Source organism: Anabrus simplex, chromosome 4, assembly GCF_040414725.1.
Source record: "Anabrus simplex isolate iqAnaSimp1 chromosome 4, ASM4041472v1, whole genome shotgun sequence".
Lineage (NCBI taxonomy): Eukaryota > Metazoa > Arthropoda > Insecta > Orthoptera > Tettigoniidae > Anabrus > Anabrus simplex.
In genome coordinates this window covers 147,587,200-147,612,682 of record NC_090268.1, presented here as the reverse complement: position 1 = coordinate 147,612,682, position 25,483 = coordinate 147,587,200, and the positions used below count along the sequence as shown (strand labels likewise).

Sequence of the window (25,483 nt, the reverse complement as noted above, 5' to 3'; positions counted from 1 at the left end):
GAGGTAGGCTCTGTCGTCTACAAGGCCGCGCAACTGTGAGCTTGCATTTCGGAGATAGTGGACTCGAACTCCGCTGACGGCAGCCCTGAAGATCGTTTTCCGTGGTTTCCGATTTTCACACCAGACAAATGCTGTGTTTGGACCCTAATTAAGGCCACGACCGCTTCCTTTCCTGTCCTACCGTCGCCTTAAGACCTGTCTGTGTCGGTGCGACGTAAAGCAAAGTGTAAAAAAAAATGAAGTGGGTGTGACAGTGTCTGTCTGGGACGAAAGAAATGTAACTTGATTTGCAATGCAATTATCAGTACTCCTCGAAGTTCTTGGTTAGACAGATGTTTGATATACTGTGTGGTCGGAAATAACATGAACCGAGTATGTGAACTTTAGAGGGTTGGTCTTATTGATAACGTCCCCTGTATTACTTGGCGTTCCATCACGAAACTCTGGCCTTGTTATTCTTCTTCTGCAAAGATTTTCTACGTCCTTATAGACGTATTGTATACCAGTTGTATGTTTAGGTTAGCTGATGTTTACCTCTCATTCAAGACTGAAGAAGAGCCACAGCCAGTTTAGTTATCCATCCGGACTGCCGTGATGTTTGTTGTTGTTTAACTAACACGAATCTGTAACAGCGCGCAACTGGGTCTGCCTTAATAGAGGTTAGTTCTCTTATTTCTGCTGCAAGGCATTGCTAGAAAGTTGAAAATAGCTCCAGCGATGCACGTTTGTATGAAATGTAAATTCAGGAAATCCTCTTTCGTGTTACACTAAGGCAAGAGGATGGGTTGCAGCAACATGCGCTCTTTATCCATGTCGTACGATAGCCAAGTGGTACCGAGTGTGTACCGAAACTCGTAATCGCACGGCATAAGGAACATGAGGGTAAAACTAGAATTTCAAGATAAGGATATGAGTTTTCAGCACAAGAGGAAAGAGCAGTAAATGGCAACTAATTAAGAGACACTAGATAGTCAGGGACAGAAGGGAGTATAAAATGAAATGTCGTATGACTTTTAGTGCCGGGATATCCCAGGATGGATTCGGCTCGCCAGGTGCAGGTTTTTCTATTTGACTCCCGTAGGCGACCTGCGCGTCGTGATGAGGATAAAATGATGATGAAGACAACAAATACACCCAGCCCCCATGCCATTGGAATTAACCAATTAAGGTTAAAATCCCCGACCTGACCGGTAATCGAACCCGGGACCCTCTGAATCGAAGGACAGTACGCTGACCGTTAAGCCAACGAGTCGGACACAGAGTGCAATGTAGAGATGTCGAAGAAAATACTTAGGTAAATGGATCGCTGGAAATGGCAATGAAAATAAGTCAATAGCTTCAAGAATTCAGAAAATGGAGATTGCTTTTCAACATACAAAGAATGTTTATAAAAAAAAAATTCTTGGAACAGTAAAATTCGTCATTCCTTTACTGTGGTCGAACCAAAAGCTCTTTATGCTTCAGGAACGCTCAATTTACATCGTAAAAACTTAAAGGAACAGTTAGAGATTAAAAGAAGGGAAATCAAGCGAAAAATCTTAGTACACAGAATTTAAAAAATGGAATAGATTACCCCAAACCCAACTCGGAAATATTTTAAAATGTCTAAACTTACTAATACAATGAGACTAAAACGATTTCAATTTTTAAGCCATTTGGAAAGAATAAATAACACCAGACATACCTCATCAAATTTGAAGGATAGAAAGGTAATCAGGAAAATTGTCCACACAAGGGGATTTAAGGAAGATAAGAAGAAACCAACTTGACTTGGTCGGAGGAACAGAAATGATAACGATCTATGAAAGTGAAGAACTATTGGGCTAGGAGGAGAGCTCAACAAATATTGATTCCGCGCGGTCCTAAGTGACCCATTGGCGAATAATAATAATAATAATAATAATAATAATAATATAGATAATGCTTCATCCTAATTCTGCAATTGAGCGAGTGAACTAGCCACGTCTAAACGGAGGTAGTTTCCCTTTTTCATACCTGGCAAATGCTGGGGTTGTACATTAATTAAAGCCGGTGGGATTCGAACCCACCATTTCCAGAATCCAAGCTCTGAGATGCGCGACCTTAAACCGCACGGCCAACTCGCTCGGTACAGTGCGTTTTAAATTCAGAACACGCCTATAACAATGCCAGTATTGTATTTTTTTTAAAATATACATCCGGATCACATTCTTGAATTAACCATTGTCCTAGGTTCTTGGAATGTGATACAAACAGTTAAACTGAAAGTTTGCTAGGAATTTTCCTGAAAGGCCGTCGGCAAAACATTGAAATCAAGCGCAAGACTGTTGTAAAGTGCGTTGGAAGAGAAATCTGGGCTCAAGAGTGGAGCAATATAGCAAGAATAGATCCCATACAGCGACAGGGGCGTAACCAGCGGGGGGTTACTGGGGGTTAGAAACGCCCCTTCCCCCATGTAATTCTTACAAAAGAAAATAAACAGAAACTCTTGAATCTATTGAATCTATTTTCTAAGAAGCCCGAAAGTTGAATTTTAGATTTACCATTCTCTGTAAAACTGTTGGCTTTGATCATATAGTTCTTGTTCTGTATTTTAATATAAGATTTTGTAGTGTACTGCAATATGAATATCAACATAATTCGCTTGTATCAGTGTCCTTGCATGCGTGCACCTCACACGCACATGCACCTTCGTTGTGTTCTGTCATCATTTTGTAACTATAACCCCCATTCATCGGTCGATCGTGGATACTCTACTTTATAATGGACAAGGGTTATTTATTACATTACTGAATTGAAGGCTACCCAGATAGAGAGCGAGGCAGGCTGTTCTGAAATGGGTTGTGGGAATATTTTGGATGAGGATTGCACGTGACAGGTGAATTTGGAAGAAATTGGAGAGGAGGCCTTCACCGCAGGAGGAAATTTAATGGGCTAGAATAGAACAGCAGACTTTTTTTGGAATGTTGCCTCCTTTTCTCTATAATTCAGAGTAGCCTCGGATCCATTCGCCAAGAATGATCGAGACCGCACTTTCCTATAAACAGTTCCCATCGTTTCTGACCAATTACAGTCCCGGTATTTCTTTCTTCCGAGGACCTTAATCGAGGGTTCGGACACTTAGTCACCTCTCCCCTCTCCTAAACAAGCCGGTGATAGATAGATATGAGCAGTAATGAACAAGCTCGTTAAAAGACTATTACACACTACTTGCTATTTTTGTTCACCGCTTTCGGTTACGTATGTTAGACACGTTGTGACCTTCTTATCGTTTGACATTTCCGGCCTACGTTCAGCTACAATCTCTTCTGATTGAAGGCATTTATATTCAAAGAAATCTCCAAGAATTGATAAATATAACCTTGAGTTGATATAGAGAATGCATGTTATCTGGGGAAGGAATTTGCACCTGCTTTATCCAAAGACGTTCTTATTTTTCTTCTCCTTCTTCTCTTCTTACTTTTCTCAATTTTCTCTTCCTTCGTTTTTAATTTACTTCCTTTTAGTTCTGCATTGAAAAGTTTGTTTTCATTCATTGGTCTTAAAGTTACAGCAGTTCAACATATAGCATAGTGTTGCAGAATGAAGACATACTCCGTGATGCGTTCGCATTCAAATCCAGCTATTCATAAAATCAAGAGAGATTTTAGACTGCCATTCTTTAAACGTGTAATATGTGGTCCAGTGAAAAGTCATGAAAATATCATTCCTTTCAGAAGTAATGAACCTACTGGCTTCATCGGATATTTGAACTACGCGCACAGTAGTGCTGAAATGTATATTATTATTATTATTATTATTATTATTATTATTATTATTATTATTATTATTATTATTATTATTAAATCGTCGCCGTAAGACCTATCTGTGTCGGTGCGACGTAAAACAACTAGCAAAAAAAAAAAAAAAATTATTAATGGCGTGTGGCATCAGGAGAGGCCTGGTGCAGGTCTTTTGATTTGACTCCTGCAGGCGACCTGCGCGTCGTGATGAGAATGAAATGATGATGAAGACGATACCCAGTCCCCGTGCCAGGGGAACTAACCAATTATGGTTAAAATTCCCGACCCTGCCGGGAATCGAACCCGGGACCTCTGTGACCAAAGGCCAGCATGCTAACAATTCAGCCATGGAGCCGGACAAATAGTAATAATATCATTATTGCGCCGGCTGCCGAAGCCTTTCGCTCTCCTCTGGGGCAATGATTAATGACTGACAGATGAAATGAAATGATATTGGAGAGTGTTGCTGGAATGAAAGATGACAGGAAAAACCGGAGTACCCGGAGAAAACCTGTCCCATCTCCACTTTGTGCAACACAAATCTGACATGGAGTGACCGGGATTTGAACCACGGAACCCTGCGGTGAGAAATCATGTCAGTGTTTTCCGGGCTTGTAGGCCATGGTCCAGGAGCGAGTGAATGTCCCGACGTTTCACCGAAGACTGCGTTCGGCATTGTCAAGGCTTCCGACTGACTTCGATAGCAGCGAAGCCTGAGCAACAGATTATTATTATTATTATTATTATTATTATTATTATTATTATTATTATTATTATTATTATTATTATTATTATTCTGCCTAGTCGATGCGTTAGAGACATGCTTGTTCACCTTGAAGGACGTGGGTTCGATTCTCCGTTAAGAAGGAGAAGCATTTATAAATTAATCTTATACTTCCGAAGATTTTTAGTTACACTCGTGAGATTCCCTTAGTCTATTACAGAAATGTTTACCGGGTTAATTCCTGAGGGTAAAATGCGATCTTCATGCTGTATACAGAGTTGTTGTTTACTTTGGTATTATTTCTTGCCTACAGTATACAGCGTGGCTGTTTGCTCCTGCTTCTTGTTTCGAGTCATACAGTATTCTAGAACTGTTCCCTGATATGTGAAGAAAGTTCCCGTGTACTTTTAGAGTATCGAACCAGCCTGTTCCTTCCACGACGAGACTCGTGTTGTGCCTTGTGCTGGACCACGATGGTAGATGTTGAGACAAAGTTTCGGGAGTCTCGCGAGCAACATTCCTTTATGTGTTGTCCCTCAACCACGTGCTCACGCCCCAGCAGTGTTTCCAACAAGTTCCCTTGTATGGCTACTTAACTTGTGCCAGTATGTGACGTCGTGCAGCCTACACTCTGCACTCCAGATCTGTTTTTAGTTTGCCCTTTTTTTATTCTTCTTTCTTCTCGGTTTCCTCCTCCATTGAGTATGTCTACGAAGTCCGGTTCTTGCCCGTCTGCATTCGTATGTTAATGACCTTCTAAGGCAATTTCTTTAGCACTCACGACTGGCCAAGTTAAAAAATTGAATGTATTTCAGTATGGGAATACTGGCTGTGTCGAGTTGGTCGAGGTTATTTCCTTTCATGCTCGAAGTTACGGTATCGAATCCCCGCGCAGTCGGTTGACATTTAAGCAATCTTGCACTCTTGAATACACCAGTGCCAGTATATTCACTGGCATTTTGAAGAGTTCCTTTCCAGGCTAAAGTATTACACTTCTGTATCAGGTGCTAGTCATACAACTCGCTGAAATGAAGTTTTTTAAAGCAGATAATAATAAAAATAATAATTATTATCATCATTATTACCGAGAGAAGTGACCACGCCTATTAACATGCTTCGGCTATGGAGCTAAGCTCTGCACTCGGGAGACCAGTGGGTGCGAACCCCACCATCAGCTGTCCTGTCGTTTCCCATTTTCACTTCTAGCCAAATGCCGGGACAGTTTCTCCTCATTGACCACAGCCGATTCCTTCCACATCCTTACCAATTTCGTTCACCATCATTCATTTCATCTTCTTTAGCTCCTCAATTGATCTTGGCGTCAGGAAGGGTATCCGGCCGTAAAAACATCCAGTATAATTTCATCTCAACCACGGCCAACTTGATAGGTAGTTCCGGCCTGCTACACTTGACAGTCCCATAGGGATGACGTCCCACTTTTAGTGCTTGGAAACCGAGGCATGAGTCTTGTTTTCATGGTGGTTTGGTAGCACGTTGTTGTTATTTCAACATTATTAGAGGTGTTCGTGTTTGCAAGCGATAACTGTACGAAAAAGCATCAGTAAAATATGTATTTTCAGCAATAGTATGTGTTAACTACTACAACATTGTAATTTGAGCAGCTTGTTGTTAGGTTATGAAACCCACTGAAACTACAGTATTAAGAACCATGTAACATACTTTAAAGTTTATTATGATTATTATAATATGTTAGTGTAGTCTAAGCTCCTCTCTGCAATATGGGACGAACGTGTAGAATGCTTGGATGTACGTCCAATTACCATTCAAATAAGGAAGTGGCTATCTCAACATGCGCGTTTCCCAACGATAAGGAGAAGCGAGATATTTTGGGAAATACTTTTTTTTAACAGTAGGGATGTTTCTTCCAAAGCTTTGAAAAATGAAAATGTGTATGTATGTTTAGTCCTCAGCCCGAAGGCTGGTTGGATCCTCAACAGCTCCACCATCAGCTGTCATAGATGGCCTAGGCATCACTGAAGAGGCATACTAGGGAAATGAGGAGTGAGGTAGTTTCCCGTTGCTTTCCTCACCGAGCCAGAAGTTATTACATATCAGTCTGCCAAGCCCACTGAAATGCATGCACCAACCGACCCTATGAGCAATATTTTCACAGCATTCATAGCAGGGACTGGCTGCAGAAGGAATGGCATTACTAGCATCACTCCTACTTCAATCACTTTCATTTTGTCAAAGCCAAGGATAAAGCTGAGACAGATCAATGAAAGTAACAAGAAGCCCATACCAGAAGACATAGTGCACTGTAAATGCTAGGTCCCGCCAGCAAAGGCATAAATGAAAATATAAGAACCTGATAATTTCTGTGACAAACGTGGGTGTGTGCTGCAGAGTTAATGAGTGTTCTGTCCTAGATCACTCATATTTTTGGAAATACTTTATTTTAATAGTTATTCATAATTAACACCATTGTGTGCTCAAACAAGAATAAAACAATGACATTATTTCAAGAAATAACAATTCGCCTAGTGACTATCGTCGTACAGTCTAGGTGAGAAGTCTACAGTCAAACATTTTACGGTATGTAATATACCTTGAGAGCATATCTTTCTGTACTTGTATGTAATTTCTTTTGAAAGCGTTTCTTCAATGGCATGCGTTTATAGGCTTAATATTGCATTTCTTTTGTCATATGATAAAAAGTATCGTATCAGTAGTATAGGAATTATACGCGACGACGTAGACTTAGCACTAAGCGTGTGACGTCACAACTATTGGTAGCAGGCTTCTATATCAAGATCGTTATATCTCAACTCATCCCCAAAGTCGTATCAGGAAACGGGACTAAGGGGTTGCAATGCATACAGTAGTAGAAGTAGTAGTTTACAAACTGTGCAATTTGGGACTAACTCAGATATATTTTCAGCACCAATAGGATAGGAAGAGGCTAGGACTGGGAGGGAAGTACCCATAGCCTAAATATTGCAACTGTCCGTCCCTGCGGTGTAGGGGGCAACGTGTCCACTTGTCATCCGACGGGCCCGGGTTCGATTCCCAGCCGGGTCGGTGGTTTTTAATTGTAAATAGTTAATATCCCTGGCCTGAGGACTGGGTGTTTGTGTCGTCCTTAACGTTCTTTTCCTTCCGCACTTCCGCAATTACACTTACACGCAGGTTCCTATCATATGGCGAAAGTAGTGGCAAAAGATCTACAGAGGTCGACGCCACGAACAAATATCACTTTAATTTTTTTAAATATTGCAACTCCGGCATGTGCCTGGCATGAAAACACGGAAGACAATTTTCAGATCTGCCTATGGTGGTATTCAAACTCACCACCTCCTGAACTAACGCCACATACCCCGCACCGTGCTGTCAACTCCCTCCGTATTATTATTATTATTATTATTATTATTATTATTATTATTATTATTATGCACTTAAAAGTGGTCACGTTTAATAATTTTAAGTAGTTATTGCTGTACTGTTAGGTCCGTTAAATAACATAGTATATGGTAAATGTTATGTTCCATAGAGAAAGAGTACAATGTAAGTAAATACACACAAAATAATTGATTGGAAAATTATTATTATTATTATTATTATTATTATTATTATTATTATTATTATTATTATTATTATTATTGTCATCGTCGTCACACATCTGTACAAGTCTTACCGGGAAATAGCACTCAGGCGCTGAAAGGTGAAACGTCCACTTGCCATCTTAAGAAACCACTTACGTAAAAGTGACAATTCGTCTGTAAATAGTTTTTCAGCAACATGGGCGCCCGCAAGGGGGCCCCCTGGAATTCTAAAGATGTTGATGTTCAATTGTTTAATGTCATACTAGATTATTTCATAAACTGAAATTACTGACAGTCAGCTAGCATATGTTATAACTGGAAGTTTCTGTAAACAATTTAATGTTGCTGACGTTATATTGGTTTTTATATTCAAGAAAATTGTTAATGTGCCCCCCCCCCGCTGGAAAAGATCCTGCGGGCGCCCATGTCAGCAAATTTGGCATTTGTATTGTATATTGTAAATAACAGCAAATTTTTGAATAATATGTAAAATTGTTCAGTATTCTTTGCCTCTAAATCAGTCTCTAAATAGGGGAATAATTTATTATCATTATTATTATTATTTAATAGAAATAATTATATTATAGTGCATTATAACACGTTCAATAATATAGACCTTATGTAGGATTAATATTCTGTCCAGAAATATGGCAATTTAAATTCATTATTATTATTATTTTCTTTGTTGCAGACGGTGACGAGGTGAACCACACGTACGGTCCTTTGGACGGTTCGTTATACGCCACTATTAGCAAAAAGCAGGCGGCTGAACTTCAGTCCGAACGTGAGTGTTCGGGAGGAGGTGAAACGTCTGCCGCCGGTGTGATCGGTAGCCCCCATACAGTCTCGATGGACTCTGGCATTTCGTCTGCCGGCAATGGATTGCTGCATCTGCAGCAGGGCGCCAAAAGTGGGACTTCCCCGTGTACTGTGCCGCCCGCCACGCCACTCTCGCCTGAAGATCATCATCGGGCGCTTGACGAACTACTCAATGACATGTTACTCACCGTGGAGAATATCCCAGATTTACCGCCCAGTGCTCCTTATCGGCATCACGTCACTCTGGATGATTTACCCCCTCCCATACACTTCCAGTACCCATCGCCACCGCATCCGCAGCAGTCGCAGCAACAACAACAACAGCAGCAGCAGTCGCCGCCTTCAGCCTTGTCTTTCGCGGTGGATGACGTCAGAGCCAGCCTACCACGCTCCGCCCCGGCGGCTCCAGCAGCTTACTCTGGGACTAGTTCTTCTACCAAACAGTTGAACAACGGCTACGGTGGTGGCGACACGAGCGCTCCTAGTGGCAATGTGTTGGACGGGTTGGATGTGAATTTTATCGACGCTGAGACGGACGAAAATATCCCTTATCACGCGCGACAGGATAGTCGACCTTTTACTTACGGTGCCATACCTACAGCAGCTGTGACTAGTAGTAACGGCAGCAGTAGTAAAAACATCTCGACGTCAGTAAGTCAGACGTCCTCGGTTCAAAGCACGACCACCATGCTGCAGATGCACCCAGGGCTGGCCAGCCCAAGCCTGGTGCGGAAAGCTAGTTTCAAGGGAGGTTCTGCTTCGTCTACTCCATCACATCAATCGACGACGACATTGCCCCGCCAGTCATCCCTTGTGACGTCCAAACCATCACCCCCTCCTGAATATGTGGACAGCGAACGTCCCTCACCCTCCAGGGATTTCCGTCTCAGCAATGGTAGTAGCAGCACCTCGCCCCGTTCTCCCGAGTTCCACGACGGGTGAGTACCAATTTAAAATAAATAATGTGTGGCTTCAAGAAAGTTTAAAAAATTTATATCATAAAAAATATATAGGTATAGACATGATGAAACATTTGACTGAGGTAGCTGTTGGAATGTTGGTGGAGTGGTATACTAGTGAGTAGATCAGAATCAGTATATATTTGAACGAAGTCTGAGTGAATTATTCCGAATTATAACACTCGTAAAATGTGACTCATTGAATATTACAAAACAATGTAATTGTGACTATGAAGTTTATATAATTATATCTACTCTAGGATACGTCAGCTGGGAGCCAGAATTAATGTAATTCAAAACATTTTAATGCAAATCTAGGTAAATTGGTAGTTAATTGCTACAGTGTTTTTTTTTTTTATGGTTTGATACAGAGAATAGAGATATCGTGAAATCAGTCTTGAAAAAATACATATTGTCTTGAGTACAGTAGTGTAATAACAAGAGTAGTTGATTTGAAAAGGAATTCGTGCATCAGTTCCCTGGAGTGAGTGTGGAAAAATCCAAAGGAAAAACCACATTCGTGATGGTCGATTACTGTCACTGCTGAGATTGGAACCAAAGGTCTTTGAACTCTCTGCTGCTTTCTAATCTGCTGCCTTTATCATTGTTATGAACTACCGATCAATTATCAATTCCGGAAATGCGCATGCCTGCATATTTTTTGTAACCCTAAGTTCTTCTGTTATGAAAAAACATTATCGTGTTTTTTCTTGATAATTTAGCTTAGCATCTCTCCTCCAGTTCGTTGCGATCCACTGTTGGACTTACTGACTATTTATAGATTATTTATGCACATTGAATTCGATTCTACAGGCCTACAGGCAATATTGTAGAGTGTAATATTAATAATTTAATGAGTGAACTATTCCAACATTGTTATAACACTCGTAAAGTGAGTAATGTGTATCTCATTGAATATCACAAAACAATATAATCATGACTCTGAAATGTATATATTATCTACTCTAGGATGTCAGCGAGTGGCCAGAATTAATGTAATTGCTAATATTTTATTGCAAATAATAAATTATTATTATTATTATTATTATTATTATTATTATTATTATTATTATTATTATTATTATTATTATTATTATTATTAAACTTACGTCCCGTATTATCCTGTCAATCTTAAGAGGAGCTAAAGTACAGAATTTTACCTAAAAAGGAGTGTTCTAAATGTTAATGACAAGGATTCTCGTTTTTACTTATAGGCCTAGGCCTATAGCGATTTAAACTCGAACTGTTGACTTCAGGGAGTGAGCACTGAAAAGCATAAAGGCCAGTAATGAAAAAATGGGTATCAATTGGAAGGAAATCTTCGACTGAGAATTTTGCATGTCTTTCGCGAAAACATACCACTGGAGGTATCTCATATGTGAGTGCAAACACTGCAAAACTTCGTTAATAGATGCGGAGATCTGTTTTGATAATCTATGACTGCACGCAGTGTACCAGATGGTAAATTATTTTTTGTTTCAAGATGTATAGATTACAAAGGCTTTACATGTATTGTGAAAGTGCACTGCAAGAATCACGAACATCCTTGGCCGAATTCCAAAATGACATGAGTTTTAATAGCTTTGTGGTGTTTGGTTAAATGTAACGCAAAGCTTGTAACTAGTGACAGTGAATAGTAAACTCGAGTTTCTGCTTAGTTTACCTTTATTCAGTTAGGTTAGCTACTTCGTCAATGTAAAATATGTTATGGCTATTGTAGTATTTCATTTTGTTATAATTTACTTTTAAGTGACTGGTTCAATAAATAATTATAATTAATAATACCTAGAAGTATCCTTATGGCATAAAACGATAGAAATACTGAAATTTTGTGTGTTTTCTTACCTAGGTAGTGTGTACTAATTCACAACAAAGAACAGGACACAATTATTATACTTAAACCAGTCTGTCAACTCAGATTTCTCCAACCAGATCACAGTATTCTTGCTCAGTATTGTACTTGTTAATTGTATTGCTATTTTTGTTTGTTTGTAACTTTGAGCCTATTGTATTAGGAACGTGTCCTGTAATTTATTGATGGGTACTGTGCTTGTTTAAGAATGAAAAACCGTTGCGTTGGATCGTAGGAGAATACTTGAAAGCTTAGAATTATCAATAAGCTGCGGTTCCATTATTTCTGTACGTACGTGGAAGTAATATTTCGTCGAACATTTTCCGTAAAGTAGGTGTCGGATGAAAATATTATGTTTTTATCTTCAGTGACTTTCAATTTTTGTTTACAACTTTCACATTAAAATTACTTGTATTTTAAACCAAATTAAATAATGTCTTCGAATCCCAGGTATTTATTAGGTCGCAAGAGCCAACCTGACTATTGTGAATTTTGAAGGATGGGGGGAGAGGGGTACAAAATTATGATACTTTAACCAATTTGTCAGAACTCTTGATTTCTTCAACTCGGTCACAGTATTGTTGCTCACTATTGTTGCTTGTACATGGCAGAGTGAGTCGTTTTAAGAATACGAAGATAACTGAATAATCAAATTTCAAGAAAAGAACCTACGTGAAAATGTCAAGATTATGACGTGGAATCTCTGTAATATCTTGGAAAACGACGGAGTTGGAGTTACCATCAGATGTCTCTGTGGCCGGCTGGCTGCATTAGTTCATAGCGTTGCTCATCATTGAATGTGAGATAATGGTTAAACTTTGATTTTAAAAGGGGTTATTTCTATTTCTTCCCCTCTCCGCCTCCTTCCCAAACACTAGTTCTTTATTTATTATTATTATACGTTTTTACAATTTGCTTTACGTTGCATCACTCAGATAGGTCTTAAAGGTTGTATATAATTTTAGGAGATAAAGAACATTCATAATGAAACTTTGGAGGACTATTAAGTCGTGTACTAATAACCATCCAATACATGGTGCACCTAGGGTTAAGAATATAAACTTCTTCCCTGTATTCTCTCACTTGACGAATTTTGTGAAATGTGACCTCGAGAAATTCATCACCCGAGACCTTTTTTGTCTTTCGTCAAGATGTTTTGGGATGGACCAACTTTCCTGTTGACTCTTCCAGGAGAATGAATCCATCTCTTGCCTGCCAACTATATTGACCCTTATTTCCTTAATTCTTTGTTTTCTTTCTAAGCCTTGAGATTCTCAGAGTATTTAGGATATCTTCTTTCTACTTCTTATTTTGAAGAACCATTGCTCATTTATACTTACAGTATTTAATAACCAGCCTGTTATCTCTGAAGACCAACTGCGTCATATGGGTACTAGGTTCAGGAATTGAATCTCGGCTCAGTCAGTTAAAATTACTTGTTTCAGAGTACGAAAAATTTATTCGTGCTTCAAAGAAAATCTCTTTTATGACAGAATCCGAACACCTTGGTGCATCTTCAAAGTGACGGAAGCATAAGAGACTTTTACGAACAAATCATTATTTACTAAACTGCGGTGGCAGTCCTCAAATATAAACAAACAAAACATAATGCAGCCATTAACCAATTTCGTAACTTTCTCGTATTGACATTCGTTTGGAACCGATATTGATAACCTTGATACGCAACGGGACGAGCCTACGGAGAGAAGACTTCCACATGACGTAATGGAATTTATATCAGTCACGCTACATCTCCAGAGTCAGTAAAAAGCATCAACATAAATCACTTCTCAAGCAGACGCCAAACATCAGAGAGCCGCTTGTATTCTTAGGAATTTCCCAACACTTCCTTGGTATCGCAAGAATTTCACCCGCTGATAACAAATACTTATCACTGTACACGCGACCTGCATAAATGACGTGATTAATGTCACTTCCCACGCAGGTATATTCGGAGCTTTAATTTATTCATACCAGCAACTGAAATTTTTGAACCGAGTTAGTTGGCCGTGCGGTTAGAGTCGCATAATTGTGAGATTGCATTCGGGAGATGGTGGGTTCGAATCCCACCATCGGCAGCCCAAAAGAGGGTTTTTCATGGTCTACCACTTTCACACCGTAGTGTATTTTAGTAAATGTGATGTGTTAAGGAGTGGATTTCAATATACGTATATTGTTATATTTAACTATTGATAACAATATTTGGTTATTGGAATTTTCGGTCATCCGGTTTCACCCAAATAAATTTCGGTCTCACTGAACTCGAGTTTTGACTATCATTGCTTGGCGAAGAAATGAACAGCACATTTGGAAGAAATAGGTTGTTTACCACAAATAAGCAATGGTCATTCTGTACTGAAAGTGAAAGACATAGCATTGGTGAAAGTGAATCCTTGTAAGATCACCTTTCTCTTATTTCTGGTCAGATATATGTTACGAGTTGTCTATCACTATTACTTGGGGTATAGTATAGGAACCCTACGGCATTACGACCTTCTAGGGCTAAATATGGCATAAATACGTTATTTGACTAACCAGATATCACTGTTGCTTTTGTCCGCCTCCATGGCTAAATGGTTAGGGTGCTGGCCTTTGGTCACAGTAGTCCTGGGTTCGATTCCCCGCAGGGTCTGGAATTTTAACCATCATTGGCTAATCATCATCATCATTTCATCCTCACCACGCCTACGTGTGTCAAATCAAAAGACCTGTACCTGGCGAGCCGAACATGTCCTCAGACACTCTCGGCACTAAAATCCATACGCCATTTCATTTTTTCTTTTTTTGCTGTTGCTTTTAGTGGGAAAATATTTCTCATCGATGGTTAAAACAGTGTCGGGGTGCTGTAACTTCAGCTTTTAACGGTGCAGGAACCAATGGTTTATTGCAGACCACTCCATGTAGAAAGCCCTGGGTTCTCAGAGCTAAGAGTGAGAAAAAGGCGAATGGAAGTGAGCTGTAATGGACGGCACACTGGTCGGAACTTAGAAATAATTCAGTTACAAAAATCAACCTTTAAAACATAATACCACAAAGTAAAACTGCCCTATCTTTTGTACTTACGACGAAATCTGGCATTACTTTGATTTCACCAATTTTAGTGACGTCAGAGAAAATAGTATCAGCAGAATGAATGTATAACCCTGTTTCCAACACATTATTGGACAAACACGGGCTTATTCATTTTCATGACTGAGAATATATGCTTGCAAAGGTATGTAGAGGCGAACATAGTTACTAATTTGAATGCCGTTTCGTGGCTATACGTTTTTTTGTTCCACGTTCTTATAAAATGCAAGGAGGCTGGCTGGAATTTGGTAATACCTGTCTTTCAAAATTGTGTCACATTGAAGGGTTACCAATGTCTTGGAAATTTGACTGGAGCCTGCTTAAAATTTACAGAAAAGGACGTCATAAAAATGTTTACTTCCGGTGACATATCTTCTGTGTTTCTAAACCGATTGTCGAATTGTTTAAGGGCTTCACAGTAACTAAAGTAACATGTGATTTTAAGATGGGAATTCTTCAATTATTTCCCCCTGAAATTAATTTTTGAACAGTGAAATTTCCGTTTTGAAAGCACGAATTCTCTCCCACATAGCACCAATCAACACATTTCTGACATATTTTAAATCACTAAAAAGGCTTGTAAAGTCGGGTAAAATGGCAAGGTCAGCAAACCTAGCGCGTGCGTTCTTACATAGCCACAGCTGCCGAGTCAAGAGTAGTGGGTGATAACCGTGGGCAGCATCGGGGCTGTAATTGTAATTTAAAATGAATGCTGTTTTAGAATATTGTTTACTTCCATGTAACCTCTGATGCATATAAAGGAATACTTTTGCCATTAAAGGACACTTGTGACCGGGCGAGTTGGCCGTGCGCGTAGAGGCGCGCGGCTGTGAGCTTGCATCCGGGAGATAGTAGGTTCGAATCCCACTATCGGCAGCCCTGAAGATGGTTTTCCGTGGTTTCCCATTTTCACACCAGGCAAATGCTCGGGCTGTACCTTAATTAAGGCCACGGCCGCTTCCTTCCAACTCCTAGGCCTTTCCTATCCCATCGTCGCCATAAGACCTATCTGTGTCAGTGCGACGTAAAGCCCCTAGCAAAAAAAAAAAAAAGGACACTTGTGACTTCCACGGCGAGCTTGAAAAACTCAATCAAATAGTCATTAAGCATTGCGTGAGATAAGAAACGTCACAGCTTGGCGGTCTGTCGCTTCAGACAGATCAATCAAAGTAATATCATTGTTCTAGCCCATACCAGAAGACATAGTGCACTGTAAACACTCCATTTCGCCAGCTAAGGCATCTGACTTGGTTATAGTTTTTTAAAAGAGAGAATACTGAAAAACCTTTATTTTATGTATGAGAAAATTAGGACGAGGGAAAGGAAATCTTAAATAGATATCTACTTCAAATTCCTTGAAAAGAGGATTTAAAGGCCAAATAATAATAATAATAATCATAATAATAATAATAATAATAATAATAATAATAATAATAATAATAATAATAATGCGTCTTCTTCAACCGTTTTTCCCATAGGCCTATCTGTTGGATCGTGGGTGCGAACTGTGCAGAACATGTGGATTCGGCCATGTTTTACGGCAGGATGCCCTTCCTGACGCCAACCCTATGGAGTGATGTAATCACTATTGCGGGTTTCTGTGGTTGTTGGTAGTGTGTTGTCTGAATGTGAAGAGGGAAGCGTTGGGAAAAACACAAATACCCAGTCCCCGAGCCAGAAGAATTAATCAGGCGCGATTAAAATCGTCCGGGAGTCGAACCTGGGACCCTCTGGACCGAAGGCCTCAACGCTGACCACATCACAGTAACTGTTTTTACGGCTTTAGGAGATGTCTAGGAGTTCAGGTACGGGGCTGCATATATGAACACTTTCAGATACTAGCAGACGCAGCTGGGTTCGAACTTGCCACCTTGGACTCAAAAGGCCAGCGCTTTACCGTCTGAGCCACTCATCCTGGCGGTGTGAATTCTATCACAGGGCCTGTGTTATTTTGATGTCTGTTGGCGTAGTGCATCTAGGCTTTTAACTGGGGGGACAGTGGGCGACTATGAAGGTGGCAGGAGTAAGCTGCTGTAACACTGTCAGTCTCGAATGTCGTTCGAGTGTCGTAATTATTGCGCCGAACTGGCTATGATGGAAACTTTCCCGAGAACATGCATGATGTGTGGTGAAAATGAATCAGCTTTCGCTAGCTGTGTGAAGGTTACGTGGTGTTGCGTGCGCTTGTGCCGTGCTGTGCTGTGCTTTGCTAGACTGTTGTAAAACTTGACCATCTGCTTCGTAATTTGCGGTAGGTTGCGTCTAGGAACCTGCTACTGATAAACCATTCATGCATGCCAATTCTCCTTATGAGGAAGTGTGTACTGACCTAATTTGTACGACGAAGACACTTGGCTGCGCTTGTGGTGGCGTCCTCTACTCAACATCTGTCGTGTAGCCTACATTCTCTGTCTTCGTGCGTCTTGCGTGTGCTGTACCAGTACTCAGAGACGCACCGCGGTCATTTGGACTGGTTAAAGGAATGTTTGAACAATAACCATTGGAATTCCTAGCTCATAAACATTGTTAGTGAGATTATGTCCAATTCCACACATGGGATTTTAGGTGGCTTTAAACTACTCTGCCGGGCTGAGTGACTCAGACGGTTGAGACGCTGGCCTTCTGACCACAACTTGACAGGTTCGATCTTGGCTCAGTCCAGGGGTATTTGAAGGTGCTCAAATACGTCAGCCTCGTGTTGGTAGATTTACCGGCAAAACTTCAGTGGGACAACATTTCGGCACCTCGGCGTCTCTGGAAACCATCAAAAGTAGTTAGTGGGACATAAAAACACCACTGTCAGCAACCCTGAAGATCGTTTTCCGTAGTTTACCGTTTTAACACCAGGCAAATGCTGAGACCGTACCTTAACTAAGACCACAGTCGCTTCCTTCCCGCTCCTAGCCCTTTTCTATCTCACCGTCGCCATAAGACCTAGGCCTATCTGTGTCGGTGCGACGTAAAGCAAAATTGTAAATTAAAAAAATATATATGTTCTGTGTCGTATTATTATTATTATTATTATTATTATTATTATTATTATTATTATTATTATTATTATTATTATTATTATTATTATCATCCATCGTTTAGCCGCAGCTACAGTGTGCAAGTATTTATGTTTGATGCCAATTAAGTTCCTTTATCGACGTTCGATTTTACTCTGTCAAACAGCAGAGAAACCGGAATTCTGTTGAGTTACCTGTTGGTGGGGTTTAATAAATGTTATCGGGTACAAATTGAATGTGGCACCAGAGATATTTTACATTTCAGTACTGTACGACATGGAGTATCTAAAGAATGTCTTCCCATCTTCAAAAATATGAATCCCTGTTCTGGAATGGGATCCAGATGCCGAACTCGAAGTCCTACTAAGGAAAGTAGGAAGAGATCTAATCCCCACAATAGTCAGGAATCGGTTTATAATAGAACAAGCGTTTACCGAAATAGAGGAGAGTGGCGCAAGTAAAATGAGTGGGAGATTGAAAGGAGGATAGCTCTTCTTCTTTGTTTTGATGTTGGGATAACGTGCCTATCTCTTATGCGGTGGCTCCGGGTTCGATTCCCAGCCAGTCAAAGGAACTTTAATTCTGGACTGAGGGCAAGAACGGGATTCATTCAGCCTCGACTGAGAAGCTGATGATATGAGGAGCAACGCACCCGGTCGAGTCACGAGCCGTATTTGGACCAAGGTATACGACTGACGCTATCGTAATGCTGACCGCGTGACGCTCCAGTATCTGCAGGCCATTTGGCAAGGCAACAGTCCTGTTGACGATCTTTGGCCCTTTGGCGCCACAGGTTTGTTTGTTTGTTTGTTTGTTTGTTTGTTTGTTTGTTTGTTTGTTTGTTTGTTTGTTTGTTTGTTTGTTTGTTTGTTTGTTTGTTGGGGGAAAGAAGAGCAATGCTCGTTAGAATATGTATCACCAGTAGTGAACTCGCGTTTATTTGGGGAATCCTAAAAGCATTCTGACATGAATTAAATATCGTCAACTTGTAAGGTTTATGCCGGCCTTGCAGTGTAGGGGTAGCGTGCCTGCCGGAAGACCCGGGTTCGATTCCCGGCCTGGACAGGGATTTTTACCTGGACCTGAGGGTTGGTTCGAGGTCCACTCAGCCTATGTGATTATAGTGTGTGAGCTCTCTGACGTTGAGATAGCGGTCCCGGTCTAGAAAGCCAAAAATAATGGCCGAGAGGACTCGTTAAGCTGATCATATGACACCTCGTAATGTGCAGGCCTTCTGGCCGAGCAGCGGTCGCTTGGTAGTCCATGGCCTTTCGAGGCTGTTGCGCCATGGGGTTTGGTTTTTGTAAGGTTAATGGCTAGTAGTATCAACAACAATTTACTGGTTGTCAAACGGACACTTGTTATCATTCCGTCGGTCCTTGGTCGCGGATTTCTGTTATGATGTCATTGTATTTCCACGTGATATATAGTGCGTACCATAATGATGTCACTCAGATTACTCTTTGGTTATTCTGTCATTGCTCGCGCCTGTCATCCTTGCTTCATCGGAAATGACATTGGATCTTCTCTACCAAGAATTTCTTTGTTTTGTTATCCTTGCTAGGTGGGGGCATGAGGCTAAGTGACATCATCACTAGCATTTCACTAGGCAGGCGGTGATTCTAACCCTGACCATTGCATGTAGGATTTTGGAAACGAAAAGTCACAACTCCGAGGTCTGAATTTCACGTAAAACTGGAGGTCCTGTACCTATGATTAAAATATTAACAGACTCGTATAACTACAAGCTTGCTTGTTATTGTTGGGAGTTCTTGTAATGAGCTCTACCGCTAAGACCCGAGCTCTTTGACTAAGCGAACAGCGTCTTGGTCGTCGTTCCTCGGGGCCCCAGGTTCGATTTCCAGCCGGGTCTAGGGATTTAAATCTTAATTCCTTGGGCTTGGCGACTGGGTAGTAGTGCTGTCCTCAACATCCCTGTAATCCATACACTATGCCCCCCCAATGTAACATGCAGTTTCCTATACACGGCAGATAACATCCATCTGCGTCGGAGGATCTGTCTTAGAAGACTGTAACTTACTCTGCTAGCAATAGCCACACGATATTATTAATCACGAATAACTGTCAAACTGAGAGAAAAGTTCATCATGTTGGGGAGTCATTTCGTAAAGGCCTAACTAGTTGAGGTTGTAAAGGCGCGCTCGGCCCAATTGAGAGAACGTGGGTTCGATTCTCTTTTCATTTACTTGAATAATTTAGAAATGAGATTTCTCACTACTGGAGAATCAAATGGGCCTAAGGGGTCACCACCTGCATCAAACATGAGTGCAATCGCTCTACCCCCTTAATGTCATTCGAAGCGTTCACCTTTCACTCGTTCAGGTGCCTTCATAGGTTATGTGTATGTGTGATAAATCCTCAACCCGAAGGCTGGTTTGATCCTGAACAGCTCTACCATTAGCTGCGATAGATGACCTAGGCATCACTGAAGAGGCGTACTAGGGAAATGAGGAGTGATGTAGTTTTCCGTTGCTTCCCTCACTGAGCCAGAAGTTGCTATTATATATCAGTTTGCCAAGCCCTCTGAAATGAAGTGCATGCACCAACCGACCCTATGAGCGAGATTTTCACGCCATTCATAGCAGGGACTGGTATCATAAGGAATGGCATTACTAGTATCGCTCATATGTCGGCCACTTTCATATTGTCAAAACCAAGGATAAGACTGAGACAGATGAAAGTAACAAAATTGCTGTAGTCCTTAATCAGAAGACATAGTGAATGCACCGTAAACAAGGTCTCACCGGGCGAGTTGGCCGTGCGCGTAGAGGCGCGCGGCTGTGAGCTTGCATCCGGGAGATAGTAGGTTCGAATTCCACTATCGGCAGCCCTGAAGATGGTTTTCCGTGGTTTCCTATTTTCACACCAGGCAAATGCTGGGGCTGTACCTTAATCAAGGCCACGGCCGCTTCCTTCCAACTCCTAGGCCTTTCCTATCCCATCGTCGCCATACGACCTATCTGTGTCGGTGCGACGTAAAGCCCCTAGCAAAAAAACAAAAAACAAACAAGGTCTCGCCAGCAAAGGCACGCGTAGGTTATAGATAGAAATATTAAGTACAATTTCGACATAAATTACTACGTGCCCAAATTACTTTTAAGCTATAAGGAAGAAAATAAACCGTTTCGTAGAGAAGGGAGTGATAGTGAACGAAGGCGCCGTGTCGTATCTTCATGACCTAAATAGACACTCGTGATTTTGTTTTGCTTGTAACGTATCGAAGGGAGGTCTGCGATTTGTTTTGCACAGCCTCCGTGATCCTTTATTAGGTCAGCCACGAGCGGGTGGAGTTACGGCGCAGAAGCAGTAGTATCAATGGGACTAGTTATATTGGTCCGATTGCATCGTGACGTAAGAGCAGTTTTTATAATAACTTCCAGTTGTCATGATGGATGGCCGTGGAATATGGATCTAAAATGCTCTTGTCCTATTATAGATAATCTAACTGGTTTGAGAAGTAGTTTTTTTAAATCTTATTTCTTTTCTTGTCAGTCCATTCGACCAGAACGTGTTTTCTCTCTCAAACTTGTATTAATTTTCACTTATCCTTCGAGGTATGTCAGCTTATGAAAACGGCCATATACCACCTCCGCCACGATTACGTTAATAACTTTATCAGCTCTCCCACGGGATAGTGTTAGCTCCGCCACACGATCTAAGTTCTGATCGTGTTAATTGCCGCCACATATAAATCATTAAAATTGTCCTCATTTTCCATACTTAGGACTGACCACAAAATGTTAATTTCTCTTTACAAATTATTTATCCTTTCAGACCCGAGGTACATTCTTTTTTACCAAAAGGAGGAGTTGTATATTGTCATGCTGGAATAGAACGACAGGTTAAAGTAAAAATACCAATAAAAGAATACTAACACAATTTGTGTAGTCCGGGTCACAACATAACCGTTTTATTTCTCACTTTCTTTACCTTAATGATAGATTCATTCTAACTTTCACAATATAATAATAATAATAATTAAATGAGACATATTACTGATGGCCTTCAGTTTTAACCTTATTTTACTTCATGAGATGTTTTAAATCAGTTTGAATTTCTGTTAGACTCATATGTACTCTAATTATGCAGTTTTTTTAAAAACAGTTAAATGGCATCTTATGTACTCAGCTTTACATCATGAATATTTCTAAAACCGTCTGCATGTTTTGTTAGAGACAGATACTGTATACATTAACAATTCACAGCCAAATGCTGAACGTCCTTGACGTTCATCGGATCATTACACAGTTGAAACAGAGAGGCCTGCACAAACGTGTAGTACAGATTCGAACTGTCTAGCGGGAAATATAAATCCCAAAATAAAGTACTGTATGTTCCTGACCTACACATATGTATGGGGAGGGTCTGAAATGGTTATATTTAGTGTATTAAAAAACGTTAAAATTTTATTTATTTATTTATTTATTTATTTATTTATTTATTTATTTATTTATTTATTTATTTATTTATTTATTTATTTATTTATTTATTTTCTGGCTTTTAATGGTACGAGCATCCGAGGCCATGTTCAGCTCGTTTGGTGCAGAACTTTCTATTTGACGCCCGTCGGTAACCTGCTCGTCTGGTTGCGAGATGATTATAATGAGGTACGGAGAGGGTGAAACCTGGTGCCGGCACATACCCTACTACTGTCGAATAACACCTAGGGTAGTGGTTCTCAAACTGTGGTACGCATACCCCCGAGGGGTACGCCTGAGAGTTTTCGTAGGGTACGCGAACAGCCTCCAGGGAAAGAGATGAAGAAAAATTGAAATTTTAAATATGTACCGTATATATGGAGCTACGACAAAGTTTTTACCTGCACTACGACAAATCAGAAAATTGTGTCACGCCATGTAGGCACCCCCATCCCATTGAAATTTTGATGGTTCACAATGTCTGGATTTCAGAATTAAGATTGAAAATGTTTCACCCATATTTATTAATTTGACATTGAGGGTAAATTCTAGCGTTTTGTGGAACTTTCATACAAACTGGGTAAGTTATCCTATGTTACTTTATTATTATTGTATTATACTTGATGTCCGGCTCCATGGCTAAATGGCTAGCGTGCTGGCCTTTGGTCAAGGGGTCCCGGGTTCGATTCCCGACAGGGTCGGGAATTTTAACCACCATTGGTTAATTTCTCTGGCACGGGGGCTGGGGTATGTGTCGTCTTCACCATCATTTCATCCTCATCATGACGCGCAGGTCGCCTACGGGTGTCAAATCGAAAGACTTGCACCTGGTGAGCCGAACATGTCCTCGGACACTCCCGGCACTAAAAGCCATACGCCATTTCATTTCATTATACTTGATACAGACACAAACTCTTAAATTTCTTGTGATGTGTTACACAAATGCATTTAATTTGACAGTCTCGTCTGGTTTATACTCGACTAAAATGCCTTAATAATTAGCCAGGTACTCTTTTTTTCAAACCTATCATTTATGGATTTTTCATGGGGGTATATTGTACTTTTAGTCATGAGTGAGGGGTACAATGCCATAATAATTTGAGAACCTCTGACTTAGGGGGGTCTGCTCAAGGCTTAACGTCTCCATCAGACGAACAGCGTCTTATATCCGCACTTCATATGAACACTGCGAGAGGTTTCGAATTGAATCCAGGCTTTGAGCACGCAATCTAGTAATAGAAAATTGCATACCATCACCTCTCTTTCACACATCCCGCCCAGGATTCTGATGGTGATGCTTTTCCCACCTACAGGACTCGAACCGCCTAACCACTGAGACAAACAACTAATGTTTTATTTTTGCTTTGTTTTACGTCGCACAGTCGCAGCCAGGTTTCATGGGGACGGTAGGATAGACAGGGTATGGAAGCGACCATGGTCTTAAAGTGCGTGGCATGAAAATGGAAAGCCATGAAAAACCATCTTCAGGGCTGCCGGCAGTGGCGTTCGAACCCACTATCTCCCGATTGCAAGCTACGTGACCTAACCGTGTAACCAACTCGCTCGGTGTTGATATATTTCCATTTCAGATGACCATGTTTAAGATGCATTTGCAATTACAGTACCCTTGTAAAATAATTATTCATATTTCAACACGAATATAAGGTGCATCTCGATTTTAGGCTGACAATAATTGAAACAAACAGTCTTATAGTCGGAAACAATATCATACTGTGATATTACATTTGGGCTGCGACGAAGAGATAATTAATTTCGTGTGGCTATTTCTAGCCAGGTGTAAGGCAGACTCTCCGATGAGGGTAGGCGGCATCTGCCATGTGTAGGTAACTGCGTGTTATTGTGGTGGAGGATAGTGTTGTGTGTGATGTGTGCTTTTGAAGGATGTTGGGGACAGCACAAACACCAGCCCCAGAGCCATTGGAATTAACCAATGAAGGTTAAAATCCCCGGCCCGGCAGGGAATCGAACCCGAGACCCTCTGAACCGAAGGCTAGTACGCTGACCATTCAGCCAACGAGTCGGACGACGAAGAGATGGTTTACTTTCCATGAAGAGCGAAAAATAAATACAAATAAAATAAGCAGCCCAGAAGAAGTAACGAAGAATAAACATTATTTCAGTTGAAGTTTATATTCACTCGAGCTGGTTACATTCAACCATTCTAACACTGGAATACCACATAATTAACATGCAATATAGCCGATACTGAGGTCAAGAAATAATGCAACTGCAATTGCATTATTAATTATCCTAAACCAGAATCATGACAACTGCCCTTTTTAACATAGCTCGGTCAGTTTGGACACCAGAAAGCCATGAACCGCCGAGTTCATTCCACATGATCGGAAAGTAATGGGTGTGATAGTTGGTTCAGAATGTTTACCACATTCTATGCCCTGCGGTGTGCTTAGGAGTTAATTCAGGATGGACGAGGGCAGTTTGTTGAGGAAGATGCAGTTCTAACCCTTGTTTCCCACTCTCGATTTTAATTAATGACAACGTGGTACTGATAATTGCATGGCTGTTTTAAAATCAGAACGTCTTTGCTGCCAGTCCCTCATACGAAATTGGTGGGAAGAAACTTTGGAAATAAGGGCAGATATTGAAAAACAGCAGATGGTTGTAAGAAAGTTGGGAAATAGAGGCTTATATTGAAGAACAGGAGATGGTTGGGGGAAAGTTATGAAATAGGGGCTTATACTGAAGAACAGGAGATGGTTGAAAGAAAGTTGGGAAATAGGGGATTATATTGGAGAACAGGATATGGTTGAAAGAAAGTTGGGAAATAGGGGCTTATATTGGAGAACAGGACATGGTTGAAAGAAAGTTGGGAAATAGGGGATTATATTGGAGAACAGGACATGGTTGAAAGAAAGTTGGGAAATAGGGGCTTATACTGAAGAACAGGAGATGGTTGAAAGAAAGTTGGGAAATAGGGACAGGCATTGAAGAACAGAACAAGGTTGGAAGAAAGTTGGGATGTAAGGGCTTATATGAAGAGCAGGACATGGTTGAAAGAAAGTTAGGTAATAATGGATTATGAAGGCTGGTAATGGTTGGAGGAAAATTAGGAAATACGGAATAATAGTGGGGAGACCGAGAGGAATAGCCGCGCGTGTTCATGCGCTACGGCTATGGAGCCAATCTCTGCATTCGGGTGACGAGTGGGTTCGAACTCGACCTGAGGATGGTTTTCTGTTGTTTCCCATGTTCACTTCCAGGCAAATGCCGGGACAGTTCCTATTCATAGGCCACAGCCGATTCCTTC

The 25,483-nt window shown here is 40.8% G+C and overlaps 1 protein-coding gene across 9 annotated transcripts in view; it reads left to right on the top strand.

Annotated features, from left to right (window-relative positions):
- The window catches only part of by (blistery), a 1,249,231-nt gene that overhangs the window by 1,076,176 nt on the left and 147,572 nt on the right, over positions 1 to 25,483 (top strand). For all 9 annotated transcript variants that reach the window (XM_067145280.2, XM_067145277.2, XM_067145276.2 and 6 more), the window contains one exon: positions 8,740 to 9,805. In XM_067145280.2, coding sequence (XP_067001381.2) covers positions 8,740 to 9,805 — 1,066 coding nt within the window. The remainder of the gene's footprint in view (positions 1 to 8,739; positions 9,806 to 25,483) is intronic.